The sequence below is a fragment of the Colletotrichum fioriniae genome (genome assembly GCF_027942845.1).
Source record: "Colletotrichum fioriniae strain IMI 355084 chromosome Unknown scaffold_7, whole genome shotgun sequence".
NCBI lineage: Eukaryota > Fungi > Ascomycota > Sordariomycetes > Glomerellales > Glomerellaceae > Colletotrichum > Colletotrichum fioriniae.
Genome location: NW_027076843.1, coordinates 1343945 through 1364031, shown reverse-complemented (window position 1 = coordinate 1364031; position 20087 = coordinate 1343945). Strand labels below are relative to the sequence as shown.

The window sequence follows — 20087 nt, the reverse complement described above, 5'->3', positions numbered from 1 at the left end:
CTCGCCTCGTTGTCTCTCTCACCTCCCGGGGCGTGTTCTCTCTCAGATTAGGCGTTTACCGAGTCAGTTTACGAGTACATATGAGTACGTATGTGCAATTGAGTGAGTGAGTAAAGTAAAGGGTCCGAATTGAAAATCGACCAAGAGTTGCTGACAGATGACGAGTGAGCAAAAGCAAGGCTGTGTTTTTTTCCCGCTCAACTCTCAGGGGGTGGGAAGATCCCGAACAGGCAGCAAAGAAACAAAGGAAGAAAAGGTGACGGCCGGCGCTTAACGGAGGCGACGTGGTCGAACTTTAGACTTTCAAGAGCCACAAAGAGAACAAGGCCGCCATCAACGAACGCCTCCCAAATCATAAAATGGGACACCCAAAAGCCTCAATAGGAGCTCTTCAAGGGTGGAAATTAGTACGGTGATCGAAAGGATCGGAGGGGCGCGCTACGCTCAGGAGGGGAGCCGCCGTGTTTGCTGTCCCCCCCAAATGCCACGCTTCTCGAGTCCCTCGCCCTCACTCTGCCGCTCTTCCAGTCTTTTGCCTCCTCTGCGACACGAGCGTCAAAGCTTCTTTCTCTCTTGAGGGAGACGAGACGCCAAACTGAGACAAACAGTGGAGATGTTTCCAGGGATCTGCTGCGGTTAATCGGCGCCGTCGGGGTGCGCTTCCTTTCGCTCCCCTGCTGCCATGTTTTTGTCTGGACCACTGGGATTCCATCCTTTGATAAGCGAACAACTGTCAACACCTAGGCCCTTTTGACTGGTTCACAAGTCTCTTGAAGAATCCAAGATGAATCTCAAGTCTTCAAAGGACAGGAGGAGGAAGCTTAGCAATCGTTTTCGGTTGGGTTTTCCGAAGCCAGCGACCTGAATCTGGCTTACTCAATCTGAAACTAACAAGGGGCGCCTTGGCCAGGGTCTCACAGGGTAAATTTTAGCTCAAGATGAGCCTAATATAGCTATCGATACGAATCGGCGGTGAGTCGGGGTGCGAAAATCAAATCAAAGCAAAGTAAAGGAGGGCAAATCTCGGCCTGAGAACCCAAACGTCGCTCTCATCTTGGAACTTCCAGAGTGACACTGACTGCGAGGGCGGATTATTTAGCCTCACTTGAGCGGCTGAAGAAGCCTCAAACCAAAAGAACGGATGGCCCCGAGGCACCAACGAAGCGTTGCTACCGTGGCTTCTAGCGCGCGGTCCAGCACAGTCAAATCTCCAAATGACATCAATTGACTTTGAATCTGCATCATAATTATTATGAATGGCAGAATCACTTGGTCGACGAGGAGATTGGCACGATGCAGCACAGAGTCAATCTCAAGAATTTAGACACTTTCACATGCTCACGGGTACACATCCCGCGTCTCTGGAGATATTAATGTGACAGTTCCTCTCAGGTTCAGTTCGTTCTAGCTAACGCTGCTTTAAATTATGGCATCATCAAAAATCGAGGGGCTTGGTCGACTGCTTCTGCGAGGCGTCGTGACAGCTAGCCATGGACCTAGCGTCCTGGTTGATTCTGTCATGCGCTCAACTCAATTACTGATATTCATTCGGTCAAAGGACCGTGTTCTCAATAATACCTTGTCAAAGACTCTACTCAGATGTCACAAGTATACTCCATCGTCAGATCAACCCGGGGAACACCCTCAAACCCGGCAGGAACCGCATACGACACGTTGTAATACCAGTGGTTCCTCAACTGATGCCCATAGGAAATCGGCAACTTGTCCAACCCCGGGGCCGAAACATTGACGCTCAAGCACGGCAGCTCTTCCAATCCGGTAATCGTCTTCCCGCCCAGTGTCCATGAAGGCGGAATCCCAGACAGCGCAAAAGTGAAGATATCGGACCCTTCCTGCGTGCTGTTCGGATATGACACGCTGAGAGACCTCTCTCCCGCCATGGCCGAGATCGTCGACGCCGAAGGATACAGCAGGAAGAAGCCGATGTAAGGGTACGGCGTGTGCGACGGGTCTGAAGCCCAGTGCACGATCGCCGGCACGAACTGATCCCCACGGTTCTTGGTCTCCGCGAGCTCCTGTCCGCCGATCATGAGCGGCGCGCTAACCCACGACGTTGTCGTGCGCGTGGCGTCCGAATCCAGCTCCTCTCTGACCTCGCGCGTGATGCTGCGCTCGCCGGTCCATGGACCTTTCGCCTTCAGCGCCGCCGCGGTGCCGTTGGAGATGTGCCGGGCCACTGTGTCGGAGACCAGCGCGATCGCCGCGCCCTGCGCCACGTCAAACAGCAAATCGCCCTCGCCCTTGGGAGGCTGGGGCCCGTACTCGCGCCCGAAGACGGCCCACCAGTACATGGGCAGAATGGACGAGTGCTTCGTCATGTCGCGGGTGTAAGCGCGGTCATAAGGGCCGACGAGGTTGCCGAGGTAGGGGTTATAGTGCGCTGCAATGTCATCCCACAGCTTCGTGAGGATGTACTCGGCATTCTTGGTCAGTGTCGCGTTGCGCGGGCCGTAGGCGATGTTGGCGGCCAGAGCCCAGACGTCCATGCCGTAGTAGTTTGGCGCGTTGTACTCGCCGAGGGTGTTTGAACCGTTGGACTTGAAGAGCTCCAGTAGCTGGGACCCTTGGGTGTTTGCAAAGTTGGTAAAGGTTGCATTGTTGCGGCGGGCGCCGATCCAGCCTACTGTGAGGGCACGCATGAGGCCTGGATTGGAGTATCCGAGAATGAGGTTATCGCCTTCGGGGTAGCTGCCGTTACGCCTCATTGCGCCAATGGCTTGAATCTCGAGTGCATCTTCGATTTTCTTGACGAGGTCTGCGCCCAGGAGATCGGAGTAGAGTTCGACGTCTTGTACTAGTTGAGTCCTGGGTCGTGTTAGTATGGATCCTTGTACGTGCTCGTGCCCTTCTAAATGCCATGATGTTGGATTCCATCATGTTTCCAAGGACTCACCCTATGAATTCTCTCCAATTGGGGTCGTAAGTAGTCTAGATCCTTGGTCAGTCGACTTTCTGCCAACCACCGCTTTTGCACTTAGAAGATGCTCACATAGATCTTAGGAGGGTACAGCTCAGAATCCGGCGTCGGATCCGGCTCATCAGGCGATAGCTTGAAAGTGCCATACCACGCCGATTCGTAGTCCGAGGTCATCTGGCTCGCCAAACTGCATCATCGCAGACCGCAAATCAGCACTCTTAACTCTTCTTCATGTAAGAAGTATGCATTCAACCGACTGACATGTTCTCAATCGCCGCCTTTGCGTTCTCCACGTCGTCACCCTCGTTGCGATGGAGCAGACCCGCCGTGTACCAAGCCGTGAAGCGGACGGACCACGGACCCTTGTCTTGGTACCAAATAAGGTTGTACGAGTCGTCCCATCTGGAGTCCTGGACCCCCATAGAGAAGTCGAATAGACTTTGGGCATCTAGACAGTAGTGTAAGTCAATCTGGACTACCTGCTTGACATCCTAGATCTTTCCTAGGTCTTTGTCGTTTGCTTACTTGCTGAAAGCTTTGGCTTACTGGTCGCGGCGGACCCCAGCGTTGCGCCAGAGGCCACAAGCGAAGCAGCTATTAACTTGAGATGCATCGTGCGTGTGTAAATTACGATGAGAAACACTGAACGAAGCCGGAGAACGCGTTCCAACCAGACTCATCCATCTCCTACCGTATCATGCCTGCTACTATATACCAAAAGTGACCCTCGACAATCACAGAGTGGATATCACGGCAAAGCCATTAGGGAATTGATCAATTATTCCGTTCACACACGAGCATCGCTAACATCCTTAGCCGGGGGTAGATCACCATTCACCAAGAAACACCATCATCAACCCCTCACGCCAACCTCACTCAGGTCTTCTCGACCGAACTGTTCCTAGCCTCCCTCGCCTCTCTGCAGGTCCGCCAATCAAAAATATCAATTCCAGCTCGACAAGCCCCGGTCCGAACCGGGCCGGAACCGGTGGACCATCGCCGTACCCCGGGCGAGGTTACATACCCCAACTTTGGTCTTAGTGAGCTGCGCTTGGGCGGGGTCTAGGTAAACGGGTTTGCGGGGTGAGACCCAAGAACCACGCGTTGGTCTCGGGAATGGCACCATGAGAGAGCCGGGGATAAACATCGGGAAGATCAAAGAGGCTACTGGGGCAAACCCGATAGTGAGTGCTTGTATAGCTGCGTGACTCGATAGTAAAGGACCTGGTCTCCGAGGGAAGGGTACAGCCTCCACTTCTCCGGAGGTCATGTTACCAGCGGCATATCTGTTGTCGCTCCTGATTCGGAAGTATTTCGCCCGAGTATCTCGCCAGTGGCTGATAGGCGCAGCCTACCCGAGCCCATGAATCCTTCGAGGAAACCCCGCCGGTATCTCCTGATCTCCCCTCGGGAGCTCCTATCGGCAGGCTGAGGTTTACACGACCCCAACAATTTCTACTCTGCGAGATGTCCTACGAGACTCCGGCCCGGAGGTTAGCCGGACATGGTAACATCGAAAGCTGCTATCGGTAGCCGAGTGGGATACGAACGGATCGGGCCTGGCTGGTTGTTATCTCGGAGCTCGTAGCATAATAACAGCCCCGTATCCCCCGTCCCTTCGGGATCTTTCGAGGTGGAATGTCCTCGGATTGATAGGCAACATCTCGTCCTTCGACCGTTGCAATGTCGCAAGACGCTGCCGCGACAAGTGAGCCGGCCGGCGGCATTCCCGTCACTGTTGACGCCGCTATCGCAAATAAGAGAGGCGCATTCGCTTGGTTCTCGAATGCGGGAATAGTCAAGCTGAACTGTGTCATCGCACTTTCCTTGGTATCGAGCTACGCAACCGGCTACGATGGGTCAATGATGAACGGTCTTCAGTCCCTGGATACATGGCAGGAATCATTCAATAACCCTGGAGCGCAGGAACTGGGACTGTTAGTATTTCCATTCATCCAACACTGAGTCCATTCTAACCCTGAACAGACTGAATGCAATCCAAAACGTGGGTCAGCTCCTCGCACTCCCCTTCTGTGCCTGGTTCTGCGATCGCTTCGGACGCAAACCCGCCCTCCTAGTCAGCGCCTCCATCCTCCTCATCGGTGTAGCCCTCCAGGGAGCAGCCCAGAATGTCGCCATGTTCATCGTCGCCCGCGGCGTCCTTGGCTTCGGACTCGCGCTCAACATCACCGCCGCGCCCCTGATGATCATGGAGCTGGCGTACCCGTCCCAGCGAGCTCCGTTGGTATCGATCTACAACTCTCTCTGGGGACTGGGAGCCCTAAGCGCCGCGTGGATCACCTTTGGGACGTTTCGGATCGGGAATACGTGGGCTTGGAGGATACCTTCCATCTTGCAAGGGCTTTCGAGTATTGTGCAGCTCGGGTTGTGCTTCTTCATCGAGGAATCACCAAGATGGCTCATCTCAAAAGAGAGGGATGCGGAGGCTGAAAAGCTGTTGGTGAAGTATCACGCCAACGGCGATGCGTCCGACCTCATCGTTCCATTGGAGATGGAGGAGATTAGGACAGCGCTTAGACTGGAGGCGGAAGCATCGCGGACTACGTCGTACATGGCTTTCTTCCAGACACCAGGTAACCGGCGTCGCTTCTTCATCATTCTTGCTGTTGGTTTCTTCTCACAGTGGTAAGTCATACGCTTTACTAACTTATCTGACCGTCACCATCTAACTCTATCTCCACAGGAGCGGCAACGGTCTGATCAGCTACTACCTGACCTTGATCCTCAATTCGATCGGATACACCTCTCAAGATACACAGACGCTGATCAATGCCCTCATCACTCTTTGGGGATTATTTTGGGGCCTTCTCGCCTCCGTCCTCGTCAACCGCTTCCGTCGCCGAACGATGTTCCTCGCTTCGACTCTCGGCTCCCTCGTGTGCTATGTCATCTGGACAGCACTCCAAGCAACATACGAAAAGCAAACCGACCTCACTGGCACAGGATCCCCGGGCCTCGCAAAGGGTGTCTTGGCCATGATCTTCTTGTACAACGTCACGTTCACAGTGGGATGGGGCGCGCTCCAGGTCACCTACGTCGTGGAGATTCTGCCTTTCAACCTGCGTGCGAAAGGCCTGGTCCTATATAACCTGTTCGTCGCACTGGCGTTGATCTTTAACCAGTATGCCAATCCGATTGGCGTGACGAACTCAAAATGGAAGTACTACGTCACGTACGATGTTTGGCTGGCCTTTGAGGCCGTGGTGGTTTACTTCCTCTTTGTTGAGACCGGAAAGATGAGTTTGGAGGAGACTGCAGTCATTCTTGATGGCAACGAGGAGAGATTGACCGAAGAAGTAGCTCGGAAGACGGAGAAGCTTGCGTTGGGAACCCATGAGCATATTGTAGAAGACAACAATCATTAGTGAGCGGGTCGGAGCTGAGGCAGTCGTACATCTTAACAAGATGTCCATTGACTCTTGTCCCTGGGTATCCACTGTTACTCACGTTACACAATACAGCATTAACACGCTAGTAATGAGAGCTCAATCCTGAACGAAGTGATGCGCCCAAAATCATAAGTCATAGAATCAGAATTTAATTCTTCTCGTGACTGAGTTAAATGTCTACCCCGCGGTTTTTCATGGTACTCATCCCCGAGAGACGCCCCTCGGTCGTACACCCGCAGAGAATGCCCGGCATAGGGTTTGATACATCTGCGATAAGACTTTCTCATCAAGGGCCGAGGCTCATTCTGAGAGGGCATGCATACACCTATCTCATCGAAGTGACGCCGGGCTAATCACAGGACGGGTATCGTCCATACCTTTTTCAACTTGGAGGTCAGTTGGACTGGGCTTCCCCTGAACGTGTCTGCGGCAGTCACACTGCGAGCGTACGTAACGTATTGTGCATTGACTGGCAGCCCAAATGGTGTGAGTCTGCTATATCATGATCGTAATGCAACTTATATGCCAATCTATGACGGATTCCATGCGTCAAACAGCAATGCAATGGGCAGATGCTCTTGGTGGCAAAAGGCAGACTACAGATGTCACCCGACCAGCTACGAGACTGATATGAACTCTTCAGCGAAAGCACTATAGACTGATTTTAAATATAGACTTTGGATACGTACATAAAGTTTTTGTACAGCATTGGCATCTACATTAGGTACATGCCAATTAGTTCTTGCAACACCATGTCATTTACGAATCTTAGCCTATGCTGAAATGCAACTCAAGTTATGTTACTTACATGTCACATTCACTCAACGTGACGCCTCCCCATGTCTGTTTATTCCGAAATTTTTGTTTCTTCGATAACATTTGTTTAGACACCGTGGAGTCAAGCAACTCCCTTTACAAATCGAATCCTCCTTGGCACCATGTTTTGTCAACATAACCGATTCGACCAGACTAAAGTTAGCGCGATGCGTTTCAATGAGTACGATTATGCACACATAAGTCAACTCGGTGAGAAGCTGGGTCAAGAGAGAATACAATTGCGCGGCAGCGTAAAGACGGTCGTCGCCGAGAGCAAGTTAGAGATTCTGTCCAAGCTTACTGAAGCCTCGGATTGGCCGGCCCCGCAGGACCCAGAACATAAAACACTTGGGTAATAGAGCAGGGCTGTATAGGTGCTGAAGAATTCTGTTTGTGCAGGCGAACTAAGATACATATACTTCGTCAAGCCCAAGACTTCCACACTCGTAAATGTGATGATGAAAGTAATCAATTGACCCTTAGGTCGAACACTTTAACATGGCTGTCACCTCGGCGGAAAAGGTCCCTCGGCAGACGGTGTTTCAATTTGACTTGGAAGTCAAAATCAGAAAGCCTGCTTGTTCCAAAGTCTCGGCTATATTGCGATTGACACATCATCACCTATCTCGACCTTGGTTCATCAGAATAGAGTTTGCATCAGTCCACTTTCCGGGCTGTACCAAGGACGTCTCTAACGATCGCTGGCGGCCTCGGGATGCACAACACAGCGCGCAACCGCCTTGCCAAGAGCGCCGCCGAGTGAACGACTTTGCTCCAGTGGATCGTCCGACGCCCGCTGTCAAGTATGGAAAACTTGGGTACGGATACCGGTGCCCTTCCAGTTGCTTCAGACGTTATTTTAGTAACGAAGACACTATGCATTGACCCGCAGCTCAAAAGTCAGTTTCGCATCAGCAGGGCAGCTCCTGTTTCGTATGGGCAGCACCGGCTTCTAGAAGCAGTCTCTGGGCGCCCTGGCGGCCAGGGCGGCATGGTTCGAGTCAGTCAACACGGTGCTTGGTGATGCACCCAGTCAGCTGCGCCCAAGTCTTACGACCGAGAACATGAGGTGCAATTTAGGTAACGCAGCGAACCGAAGATCTATCTGATAACAAATCACGGTTCATGTGGGATAAATACCCCAGGCCCGGCCTGGATAGATTCTCAAGTTTGGCAACCCAAGTCAACATTCTCGAGCAGCCAAAACACAAACCTCCCACATTGATAGAGAAACAAACATTCTTTTACGAACCCAATCTCCAAATTCTATATCTTCAAATAATCGATTCGAATATTCACCATGAAGGCATCCATCCTTACCATGACCGTGGCTTTCTTGGGGCAAGTAAACCCGCCCTATGCTTTGAAAAGACGCACATGTTAACCAACTTATAGTGCTGCAGTCTCTCAAGAAATCTTCCGATGCCGTTGCGCGAGCGGGAGCAATTTTGATGTGAGCCTGGAAGGTATCTCAAGCCTATGTACCTCCAAGGGCGGAGAAATCGAGAGCGCAGGCTTGTGCGTCAAGGTGCCCTCCAGATTCACAAACGACGAGTGCACAAAAGTCGAAGCCGGAGCTAAGGGCGACTGTATCGTTGACACCACCTCCGGCGCCTCCACCAGCTCCGTGTCCTCGCCCGCCGCTACGGCACAGGCTACCCCTAAGCCTAGAGCTGTCGATCCTCAAGATTGGGTGGCCTAAGTTATTAAGAGGACGGGTTGTTGCCGACGAGGGCTTGCAGGGCATATGTGCCATCCCGTAAAATGTCGTCCGGCTTTGTGAACTTAGTAGCGCTCATTTAGGATACCACTATGAATCAGATTTGATCTTACGTACCCCCGAAAGACTTTATGACCCATCGTATCTATCATATTGGATAGTACTACCTCTGAGGTTATCTAAATTTGCTTGCTGGGGATTGTCATGTGGTCTCTGAGGCTGTGTACCAGATGCTCGACTTAGTATTTGCTTCGGTGGAAGCTGTGCACATGTCAACGATCATTATGGGTAAGAGCAAGGCAAAGTGATTGACGTCTGCCAACAAACTATTTTGAGGGCCCCCTTCGTCTTTACGTTGGACAGTTGTCTCGTTATCAGTCAGGCATGACGGCAAATCGGCAAGTGGGCATGCGAAATTGGGTCCGAACTGTCCGAAAGCGTTGCTGCTAAAGCACCGAATACTCCGACCCAGTGACGTCAAACGGTTCCGAGTGTCGGACGACAGCGGGAGTTCAGTAGACCCCTCACTTCATCAGTTGGCTTCACCGACCAAGGAGAATTCGGACTTCAACCTGACTTTAGTTATAAATTGCCAAGAAATCTAGAGTCACCGGCCTTTCTATCTGCGGGTACCGTTTTCACACTTGTAGTCCACTGAGCATTCCTTCGACGTTCACGGCCTTGTCAATAATGTTTTACCAACCCGGTGTTGATGATCATGGTTTACCGTATGATCCATTCAAAGTGAGTTGCCCATTGCATTCCAAAAGACGCCATCGGCCATCCCACTGAATATACACTATCTAGGCATGCGTAGTACCTCGTGCAATTGGATGGATCTCATCCGTCTCACCCACAGGCGAGCACAACCTAGCCCCTTACAGCCAGTTCACAAACGTCAGCTTTGACCCGCCCATGGTCATGTTCAGCGCCAACCAGACGTACTCCGAAGACCGAAAAGACACCGTCAACAACATTGAGCGTACCGGGAGCTTCTGCTGGCAGCTCGCAACGTACCCCCTCCGGGAGAGCGTCAACATATCGGCGGAAGCAATTGGCCCTAACGAAGACGAGTTTGAGAGAGCTGGCCTTAAGAAGACGTGGTCAAAGAGTCTAAAGACGTCCGTACCCATGGTCGCCGACTCGCCTGTCCGCTTTGAGTGCGAGTATATGCAGACAGTGCGCCTTCCCGGGAAACCGCCGATGGGGACTGTCAATGTCATTTTTGGCAAGGTCGTCGGCGTTCATATCGATGACAGCGTTTTGACGGATGGGAGGATTGATGTCTCCAAGACCAATCCAATTGCCCGACTAGGGTACTTCGAGTACGGTGTTATCAACGATCGCTTTGAGATGATTGTACCTGGAGATAAGCGCATGCTCATTGGGGTAAGTTAAGTGACCTTCAAGACACGCAAGGTTGCGAGCGAGGCCAGTTAATGATTTTTAACAATCTTATGTAGCTCGAGGGTAACGCAAGTAATAACACCAAGGACCGCCTCAATGGAGCCTCTGGTACCTCCACTTGATAGCGTAGAGATGGATTTGGAGTTACCTCCGTGGAGTATGGACCCAAAGAGATCTCAACTCACAGATGGAATATAGGATCTTTGTCTGAGGATTGTAGATAATCTGTATTTGAGCACTTTCAGCTATCGAAAGTACGAATATTCATCTGAATACCTGGTAAATCCTTCCTAGATTTCATCGCATTGTGTTCAACCTCGTACTTATCTTGAATCAATAGCAAAGCTCTGTCCAGGAATTGAGGACTTGCACGATGATGCCGTCTACTTAGCCACATGTCCTAAGGCAGATTTGATAACCATATCTGCGATATCTTCAAGACTCTCGCTATTAACGTCACTACTTCATCTGGTTCATGGACACAGTTCTAGAAAGACGCCTCAATAAATACATGTACATTCAACAATATAAATATCAAAATAGGCGGGATATGTTAAGATCTAAAGTTAGTTGACCGGCGGCTCAAGTTCTAGTCTTCTGCAACCAGTTGCGAATCATTTCGACATTCGCGCTCGTCTCTCATTCTCAAGCGATCGAAGTGTTCATACAAAATATCATCCTTATCTAGGTAATTGCACCCATATCACATAGTCGCGTACCTTCTCAGTCTGGAAACTAAATCATTCAATTGCTAACATTTGTGCACTTTGGTCGGGATCAGTAATCGAGATCTACGATGAATGTCCGTAATCCCAGCCCGGAATCCGACGCCGAGGGCCCAGTCACCAGCGCAACACGCATGCAAGCTTATCTTATAAGGCTGAAAAGAGATTGCCAGAAACGTAGGGTGACCCAGCCCTCTGGGTAGGGCAGCTTCCTTTGTTGTGACCCCAGAGGTCTGGGAGGTTGCGAATGCAGATAGAGCGCCGTCCCATTCACAACGCCCTGGACACGGGGCCGCCAACTATCTATGGCAGGTTCGCTATCTTTCGCCGGGATACCCAAGAACGCTCCTCCGGCGCGTAACCAAGGCTGATATGCAGTCGTATTTTTGGAAGGATAGGCGCATTGAGCAAAATATTGAGTTAACGATTATACTGAAGACTGTGAGCCTCGAGCACCGAGAAACGAGCTGGATTGAGAGCACAGTCAAGTCAGCGCCTCGAATTCTTCACGCAATTAATACTCGTCGTTTGCTTCGTGGGCACTGAAGCATCTCTTTCCGGTGGGATCTATCGTCGCATTGCATACAGCGACTGGGGGGCCGTCTGGTTAGCCGGCATGTGGGAGGTTATCGGCATGCTCCCAGAGTCCCAGACATCAGCCTGCCTGATTAGGCAGTGCAACCCACCAGTACCACAGGTTACATGCATCTTGTTTTCTACCTTAGCTTCAGAGGCGAACAACTGATCCGGGATCCGAGCGTTCTGCAGAGCCTCATGGACGACACCATGAAGTTTGGGAGCTTTCAACCAAAAGACAAGGTCGTGATGACTTCAACTTCTTGCCCAGCAATATGCTGACACTGTGATTTCTGTGCCAAGCCATTGCCAATACGAACTCAATCCCTATCGGCCCCACAGAGCTTGTTGCTTGGCAAGCTGGCAATGGACCTCGCCAAATTGGGGCCCCGAGGATCGATGGAGTCTTCACGTGCCACGCATCGGCGCACTATGTGGTTCTCGGATTCAACCCACCGGGCCGTTGTGGTTCTGTTCTCTAACATAAACTACGCTGCCGTCAAAAAGGCAGAACAGGTGGTTCAGCTGCATGATTGTCCTAGTAAATAAGTGGAAAAATCGAATCCGAGCACGACACCTCGGCGCTCCGCGCAGCTATCCGCGGGAAGATGCCCAAGAAGTTCTCTTCGAATGGCCTAACTTTGTGATGCCATTTCAGCGGAGTTTGAGCGAACGCTCCTTAGCGCGGCTACGTGGTTTATCTCCTTCCTATTTCCCTCCACCGTACCGGCCTGGCCCCAGAACATCTGCGATGTCTGCGCAGTGCCGAGAAATATCAGGGGAAGCTATGGCCGGGGCGGGAGACATCCACCGCTGGTTCCAAGACGGGCATGCGGCATGCCGTCATTTCTCTTTTGCCCCTCACTTTCGTTATTCTTCGGAAGCCTCATCAATCTCTCTGCCGCTGCCGCCACCCATGGCCCGCGCAGCGGGATTGTCAACCTTTAATCACACGAGAAGACCAAGAGATGAAGGCAGAGATCGAGGGGAATATGTTGCACAGACGAGCAAGAGGCAGATATCCTGCTTGCTTCTGCCAAGATAAAGCCTGCCACTGAGTATGATTACGCGAGTCGCGCGATCGGGCGGCACCGAGCCCATCCGGCCTTCTCCCCCCCTCTCTCGCTGCCACCAGACTCTTTGAACCCTCAGCCACTCAAGTTCACTCTCATCCCCGAGAGGCCCCCTCCAAACGCGCTCCTCTTCCTTCGCTTGAATTAGTCCTAAACGTTAAACGGCAGTTGACCCCAGTCAACAAAGCAAGCCGAGCTTCCTAGTTGCGGCTCTTGGCAAAGACTCCGCAGCGTAAGTCGACTATCAGGACAGGGGAAGTCGGGCGCTATTCGCTTCTAAGTGGCGCGCTCTTGGGCGAAGCTTCCTGTGGCATTGTTGATGCTGGCATGTCCATTGTCATTGCTGCACGTATTGAATGAGAAATCCGAGCACATTTCCCCACAAGTCAGCACGGAAAAGCAAGACCTTCTTACACTCCAATTTCCAATTGGAAAAAGCACCTTCATCAAAGGGCTTGATAATCATTTCAGGAAGCTGGTTGCTAGCGCAGACATGGGATGAACGCATCGGCTTACTCGTCTCGAGATTACTTCCCAAACTCGAGGTTCGCATGACCGTTTCCATCTTCCGAATTCGAATCCAGAATCCGAGCCCACATTGATCGATAGGAATACGAGGTCGTGATACAAGGCAATATGTCATTATTGGTGTTTTCACCCAACACAGAAGGCCGCAGCTGCAGAGTTGCGCCCGAGTCCATGTCCCTTCGAATGCAACAGTGCTTACCCGCATATCCTGCCCCAGACCATTCACCCACCATCACGCATGGTCCTGTATGTACCTGAACCTCGCTGATCAGAGACCGCATCGGGGCAACTTTCTAGTTTAGACCGCGAGGCCAGTGCTCTTTGGCCGGCATTTGGGCCATATGGGGATCTCCCGCCTCCAGATAGTCTATTGCGAGACCCCCTCTACGGTCGGGAATCAAGACGGATGTGGCAGGCGGGAAGAGCTTAGGGCGTGTGTGGAGTTTGCGTAGCTTTTTAATTAAGTCCTGGTCCGTTCATAATCCCTACATCGGGTCGCCCAACCAATGTCAACACGCGACCTTCCACATTAAGCATAAGTTGGACTAATATGGCTCCTCTACTAAGGTAACCTCCAACGGTCTTGGTAAACAACTCCCAGGCAAATCAACAGCCGGAATCCCCTTGTAATGTCTCATTCAATGGCAAGTCAGCTTGAGTCAATCATGCCTCCAGCCAACCATAATACTGCCTCCGCGGGGCTAGTGGTGACCGGTCCTATCATTTGAATCATCGGGTTTGATGTTCTTCGAATTTCGATTCATCGGCGTAAAGTCCGGGACCCCTTTCTCGCTTGACTGTGATGCCGTAGTCGGAGCTGGTACCCGCGCAAGAACCACATAGACAGCATAACAAAAGATCCAACTTCTAGATGTCAACCAGGGAGGAGGCCCGAGACAAGCAAGCCAAAAGCTGGGCGCGCTTGAAAATAGCGGGTAAAGAGGTAGGTCAACTTTAGCTTTTTGGAAGGTAATAGCTTTTGAACAGGCATGTTTCGTTCTCGCGTGCTCCCATGGAGTCGCGGAATCCGCAGCTTTCCTTGCTCAAGCACCTGGCATCTCCCGCTCTAGAACCAGTTTAGGAAGCTTGACAGTTCCAAGCTGGAGACCGTAGGGCTTGGCGGGACATCACGCAAGATACTACACCGATATGCGCAATGTCAAAGATGGGATCTACAGCAACTCCATGCATCTCAGCCTCCGTCGATATCTTGGAAATCCAGTATAAAGATGGACACTACACCCGCCCTATCTTCAGCTTTTGTCTCTTCAGCCCCATCCGCTCTCCTCTGATCACCTCTCCTCCTCGGTTCTCCCCTCATCATCACAATGGCCTCCCTTCGCCGCCTCGCTCTCGCCGTCGGAGCTCTGCTCCCGGCTGTCCTCGCCGCCCCCGCCGCCGTCAACAGACGCGCTGAGCCCGCGGCCGCCCCCGGCAAGTACATCGTCACCCTCAAGGAGGGTGCCGCTGCCAGCGTCGAGTCCCACTTGAACTGGGTTGCCGACGTTCACAGACGCTCCCTGAGCAAGCGTGACACTGTCGGTGTTGAGAACACTTTCAACATCAGCAACTGGAACGCCTACTCTGGCGAGTTTGATGAGGCTACCATCGAGGAGATCAAGGCCAGCGCCGACGTAAGTTGACGAATATCCGCCACCCAAAATATTACATGACCATGCCTCTGACACTCTGGAACAGGTTGCTGTCGTCGAGCCTGACTACTACATGTACCTCTCCGACTTCGAGGTTGAGGAGCGTGCCCTCACCACCCAGTCTGGTGCCCCCTGGGGTCTGGGATCCATCTCCCACAAGACCTCCGGCTCTACCTCGTACATCTACGACACCTCGGCCGGTGCCAACACCTACGCCTACGTCGTTGACTCTGGTGTCATCTCTACCCACACCCAGTTCGGTGGCCGTGTCACCCTCGGCTTCAACGCCTTCACCGGCACCCACACTGACACCCTCGGCCACGGCACTCACGTCGCCGGTACCATCGGTGGCTCTACCTACGGTGTTGCCAAGTCGGTAAGTTTCAATCTTTGAGCTTCTTGCGCAGTTGATACTAACACCCCATGTTCAGACCAACATCATCTCCGTCAAGGTCTTCCAGGGCGCTCAGGGCACCACCTCCTCCATTCTGTCTGGCTTCAACTGGGCCGTCAACGACATCACCTCCAAGTCCCGCGCCGCCCGCTCTGTGATCAACCTGTCCCTCGGTGGCCCCGCCTCCACCACCTGGACCTCCGCCATCCAGGCCGCCTACACCCAGGGCGTCCTCTCCGTCGTCGCTGCCGGCAACGGTGACGACAACGGCAACCCCTCCCCCGTCTCCAGCCAGTCCCCCGCCAACGCCCCCAACGCACTGACTGTTGCCGCCATTGACTCCAGCTGGCGCCCGGCCTCCTTCACCAACTACGGTGCTGGCGTCGACATCTTCGCCCCTGGTGTCTCCATTCTCTCTGCCTGGATCGGCGGCAACTCTGCCACCAACACCATCAGCGGTACCTCCATGGCCTGCCCCCACGTTGCTGGTCTCGCCGTCTACCTCCAGGCTCTTGAGGGTCTCTCTACCCCCGCTGCTGTCACCAGCCGCATCAAGGCCCTCGGCACCTCTGGCCGTGTCACCGGCACTCTGTCCGGTAGCCCCAACCTCGTTGCCTACAACGGCAACGGCGCGTAAATTCAACCTTTGTTGATTTACTCAAGCATAGCTTGAAGGGAATGTGAGTGTCATAATATCAGATACAAACAGATCTCCATTCTCGAGCTAGAATAAAGTAGTTGATGGAGATGGGAACTAGGATAATGATTAATTCAATAAGTCTTATTCACAGAACTTTGATTCTCCACTTCGAACGCTGCAATTCCGGTGACACTAAAACATTTGCTGATGGAAGTACCTATGTGTTTGATGACTGAGCCGTGAGGCATTTATGCCCGTTGAGAATTTACGCTATTGACACAATGCTCCATATCATGAACTGATTCATTTTTAGGATATCAGTTGACTGCTGTCTTGTTGACATCGGAGCGATGCGAAGCATCTTCGGGGATGCGACGTAATTACATCCAAGTCGGTTTACAATACCTCAGATACTCATTCAGAAAAGGTTACGCAAAGTTACACAGCACATAGCTCATCGCATATAGAGTGCATCCTCACCCCTCCAGGTCTCAGGCTCTCATCTGAAGTACCCCACCACCGGTACCTACATCTCATATGTCGTCTACAGAGGGATGTAAGAGACGCTGATCTAGTGCGGGCAAGCAACTCATCTTAACATGCGCACACTCCCGCTTTTTCAATAAACAAGGGGATTGAGCATTGCCATATCCCAATTACGATGATATTTGTGCCTGACGAATGGGACCTTGATGATTTGACTGTTTGATGTTTATGTTCGAAACGATATATTCGACCAATACTTGTCTAGGCTAGAAATTACCCCTCCATATATTATGTTCTCTTTGTATGCCTCAAGGGTAGTTACAAAACAAAGTGAAGCAAGACGCCTTCACCACCCAAACCAATGATATCATCCTTTCCTTGAACAAATAGAAAACGCCCCATCAATCAATAGTATATGCAAGAATCTCCCCCGAGGTAGCTCTCAGCTACGAGGATTTACGATCGGCCCAGGGCGTTGAACCAGCTCCTGCGTGGGTCCTCGGAGGGGTCCTCAAAGACCTTTTGGCGGGCGGCTTCGCTCTGAGGGTTGTTGTACTTGGAGAAGAAGCGATCCATTTGTTGGGACTCAGTCTTGAGCTGGGATCGGATGTTCAGGGCGACGGCAGAGACTGAGAGGCCACCTGTGTTAGTTGACTTTACTGGAGAGGTGGTAGGGCTGAAAACTGGGCTTACCAATGCCGACGGTGATAGCAGCAGGGAGGAACCTGGCAAGAGCCGGGGTAGTGGTGGGAATTCTGGCGGGTTGGTTGACCATTGTGAGAGTTGTGGGTTGAGGTGAGGTGGTGGAAGATTGTGTGAGTGTGGTGGTGTGGGTTCAGGTAAACCGGGGAATAGTTGCAGTGGACTTTTGTGTAATTGAAACACTGGAGAGTTGAGCTTGCTTTTGTGAGGTCGATGTGAGACTGGAGTGCATCTAAGATCGTGTTTCCCCTCATCTTCGTTGAAGACATTTATGTATTCGCAGTCGTCTGCCTCTCACCTGCTTCTCCCGAACGTGGTGTGGTTGGCGTGGTCATCCTTCCCGGTGTTGTCTGTTGATTGTTCGACTCTGCTCGAGGGTGGTGCGGTGTTGCGGCCGGATCTGGCGGTTTGGTGGTGTGATGTGCGTCCCGATGGCGCGGGTCTGTCATTTTTCTCATTTTCCGGGGGGTTCCCTCCAAGCTGCAGAAGACCCAACTGTCAAAGTTTGGGTATGGAGAAGGCCGGAACCCCTGTTCTTTTCATGGCTCCTTTGGGACCAAATGGGGGCAAGATCTTGCACTAAGCCTGATTACTCCTGCGCTATCCCTCGTTGGTTGGAAGGATTTTGAAGATCTGAGCCTTTCTGCGTGGTGTCTCTGCCCAGCTTTGCTCAGCGTGACTCTGCCAGTCGAACGATGCATACCGGGTTCTCTTCGTAAGCATGTGTTCTCATTCGTCGGGTCCTCGCGGCGCAGCAGTCCAGTCCCTCGGAAGGTGTTGTGTCGGGCCATGTCGATCGGAACGCCTGGATTGATGGTATCATGGACTTCGCCGAGCGTCATTTGGGCCGGAAGGAGTGAGGTCATGCCTCATTTTCAGGCTCGCTGTTGGAGCTTGCACGGAAATATCATGGCCCGACGATATTGTTTTCGTGTTTCTCTTTTTTGAGCATTTGTGTCGTGAAAGAACGGAGAACACAACGGCAAATGCGTACTCCGGCAGCGCCGAAAGACCCCTTTTCGGCCCTTACCGCCTGTCTCTGTGCTTCCTCTGTGCTGGAAGCGTCAGCTGATGCCTGCAACCCAGCTGAGTTGAGGGCGTCAGCCACTCTACGAGTCATTTCAGAATCGCACCAAAACTTCAACTTGGGATTCCCTCATGCCCGGACGAGCAACTTCAATATTGTGGAGTGGGAAAGTAGGTTAAATTCCGCTGAATTATCCATATGCATGGTATCTTCGCTGTCTTTTTTTTTTCCCGTTGCAACTCCATAATTCCCAGCCAACATTGAACGCTCAAGTCAAGAAGTTGTCAACAAGCGACTCTCTATGAACTCCCCACCCCCACGAAAGCTCTTTAGCAAGTGAGCTTGACATTCTGTAAAGTTGATTGGAAGCTGATGTTACACTTCTCTCCTGCTGCCAAGCTGTATGATTTCCACGCGTTCTGTATAATGTCGAGAGTCAGCCTTACTGCTTCCACGTCCCCACCATATTTGCGCGTGGGCACCGCGAAATCAAACCTTCGGGACATGTCTTTTACTCACCTTGTTGGTCGTTGGGTTCCAAAATTGCACAGCAAAGTTCACTTGGTAGTTGACCTCGTTCTTCATATCGTAGAAGAAAAACTCCTTCTCAAAAGTCTTTTGGGTTGGGTTCGTTCTGCCGATCGAGAGGGTTTGCAAGCCGACGGTGACGCTAGTGCCGATGTCTCTCGGGATGGAGTATGATTTGCATCCTAGTGGGTTGTTTCCGACGCCGGAACCAACTTCAGCGCACCCTGCCTCGGCGATGCTAAATAGGAGTGACATTGCGCCAAGCGCACTAGAGAAGCCGGAGAACTGCATGGCTTCAGACAGATAGTAATTAGATATGTTGTAGCGTCATTTGTGGGGGTTGAGTGCATACTGGAAATTGAGTTGGGTTTCTGTCTTCAACTATATCTTGCAGAGTCGTAGCGGAAAGTCGATGAGAACCTTTAGACATTTCCTGTTTCCCATGCAGAGGTCCAGCTCTACATCATATACCTCATAGAATCTTCGAGTCAAGCGAATTGTCACACTGTCAATTCTATCATTTTTAGACGATTGACTCGGTCTCTAACAACTCCTTTACCCAGCTTTAGCCAGCTTTGGCGCTCACATGAGTCAACATAACGCTGTCTCAGCCTTTTGCGCACCAGAATGAGGCTAGCCTCTCTTTTTAAGCTTTCCCCTTGAGATGCAGTTCCTCTATCTTGGTCTGCACGGATATTGAGATCCACCAAGGGGCTAGCTATGAGCTCTGCTCAAGCGAGAGAGGCCAATAGATTGCCGGAAATTGAGCTCAGTAAGTAGCCATTACATGGCATTAGCAAAACTCCGTGTCGACAGCCTCATTTCGATAATTCTCTGGCCGGCTCACTCATTGAATGCTTGACACTCCACGGATTGTCGTGTTACGAATATCTATGCCTTAAGTTATGCTGTGTTCTTGTTAACGCAAAGACACCACGTGTACATCAAAGCCTCCGTTCATTTGCTTCATCCCACCTGAGCCGTTTTTCGAGAGAGGCACGCAAATGAAGGGACCTGAGGTAGGCGAAAGCTTTGTCACAAGGGACTCACGTAAATGGACTTGGCCATTGCTATCACACAAAACGTTAGTGGAAACGCAAAGCCACTATCGTTGTGTCCCTGGGCAGGAAGCCCATTTGAGCCAGGAATCCCTTGATACATCTAGAAGAAGGTGCTAAGTTGTTACCCAAGCGTCTACTCAAAACTCAGATTAAGCTTCCAGCTTGTCTCACCATGTCGGTTCATCCGGTGTAGTAATGTAGATCTGCCGAGAGTCGCTGAACTCTATCGGGTAGGACCGAGTCCCGCAACCTTGGTTCAACTAGGCTCGGTATCTGCAGTTGTTTGCGGGTGCAACGTCTCGCCATCTTGACCTACATGTCATTGCCGATGTGTCACACAACAAGATCACATCTCGCCACGAACGTTCCCTAAAGAAGGCATACCAGGGCCACAGATGCGGTGC

At 51.8% G+C, this 20087-nt stretch overlaps 6 protein-coding genes across 6 annotated transcripts; 4 read left to right on the top strand and 2 right to left on the bottom strand.

Moving 5' to 3' along the window:
- Window positions 1–1595: 1595 nt before the first annotated feature.
- N0V96_006536 (uncharacterized protein) lies at window positions 1596–3551 on the bottom strand (the record flags this gene model as incomplete). Its single annotated transcript, XM_053195000.2, has 5 exons — window positions 1596–2826; window positions 2915–2949; window positions 3011–3125; window positions 3200–3386; window positions 3464–3551. 5 exons carry the CDS (start codon window positions 3549–3551, stop codon window positions 1596–1598), a joined length of 1656 nt encoding a protein of 551 aa, XP_053047571.2.
- Window positions 3552–4621: 1070 nt separating this feature from the next.
- N0V96_006535 (uncharacterized protein) lies at window positions 4622–6324 on the top strand (the record flags this gene model as incomplete). The annotated part of the gene is made up of 3 exons (XM_053194999.2): window positions 4622–4875; window positions 4925–5584; window positions 5643–6324. The coding sequence occupies 3 exons, from the start codon at window positions 4622–4624 to the stop codon at window positions 6322–6324; spliced, it is 1596 nt and encodes a 531-aa protein (XP_053047570.2).
- Window positions 6325–8485: 2161 nt separating this feature from the next.
- Window positions 8486–8866, top strand: N0V96_006534 (uncharacterized protein; the record flags this gene model as incomplete). The annotated part of the gene is made up of 2 exons (XM_065757746.1): window positions 8486–8491; window positions 8657–8866. The coding sequence occupies 2 exons, from the start codon at window positions 8486–8488 to the stop codon at window positions 8864–8866; spliced, it is 216 nt and encodes a 71-aa protein (XP_065613663.1).
- Window positions 8867–9693: 827 nt separating this feature from the next.
- N0V96_006533 (uncharacterized protein) lies at window positions 9694–10282 on the top strand (the record flags this gene model as incomplete). The annotated part of the gene is made up of 2 exons (XM_065757745.1): window positions 9694–9700; window positions 9744–10282. The coding sequence occupies 2 exons, from the start codon at window positions 9694–9696 to the stop codon at window positions 10280–10282; spliced, it is 546 nt and encodes a 181-aa protein (XP_065613662.1).
- A 4239-nt stretch (window positions 10283–14521) lies between these two features.
- On the top strand, window positions 14522–15876 carry PRB1_2 (proteinase B; the record flags this gene model as incomplete). Its single annotated transcript, XM_053194997.2, has 3 exons — window positions 14522–14827; window positions 14892–15221; window positions 15277–15876. The coding sequence occupies 3 exons, from the start codon at window positions 14522–14524 to the stop codon at window positions 15874–15876; spliced, it is 1236 nt and encodes a 411-aa protein (XP_053047568.2).
- Window positions 15877–16821: 945 nt separating this feature from the next.
- N0V96_006531 (uncharacterized protein) lies at window positions 16822–17140 on the bottom strand (the record flags this gene model as incomplete). The annotated part of the gene is made up of 2 exons (XM_065757744.1): window positions 16822–16994; window positions 17059–17140. The coding sequence occupies 2 exons, from the start codon at window positions 17138–17140 to the stop codon at window positions 16822–16824; spliced, it is 255 nt and encodes an 84-aa protein (XP_065613661.1).
- Between the last annotated feature and the right edge of the window lie 2947 nt (window positions 17141–20087).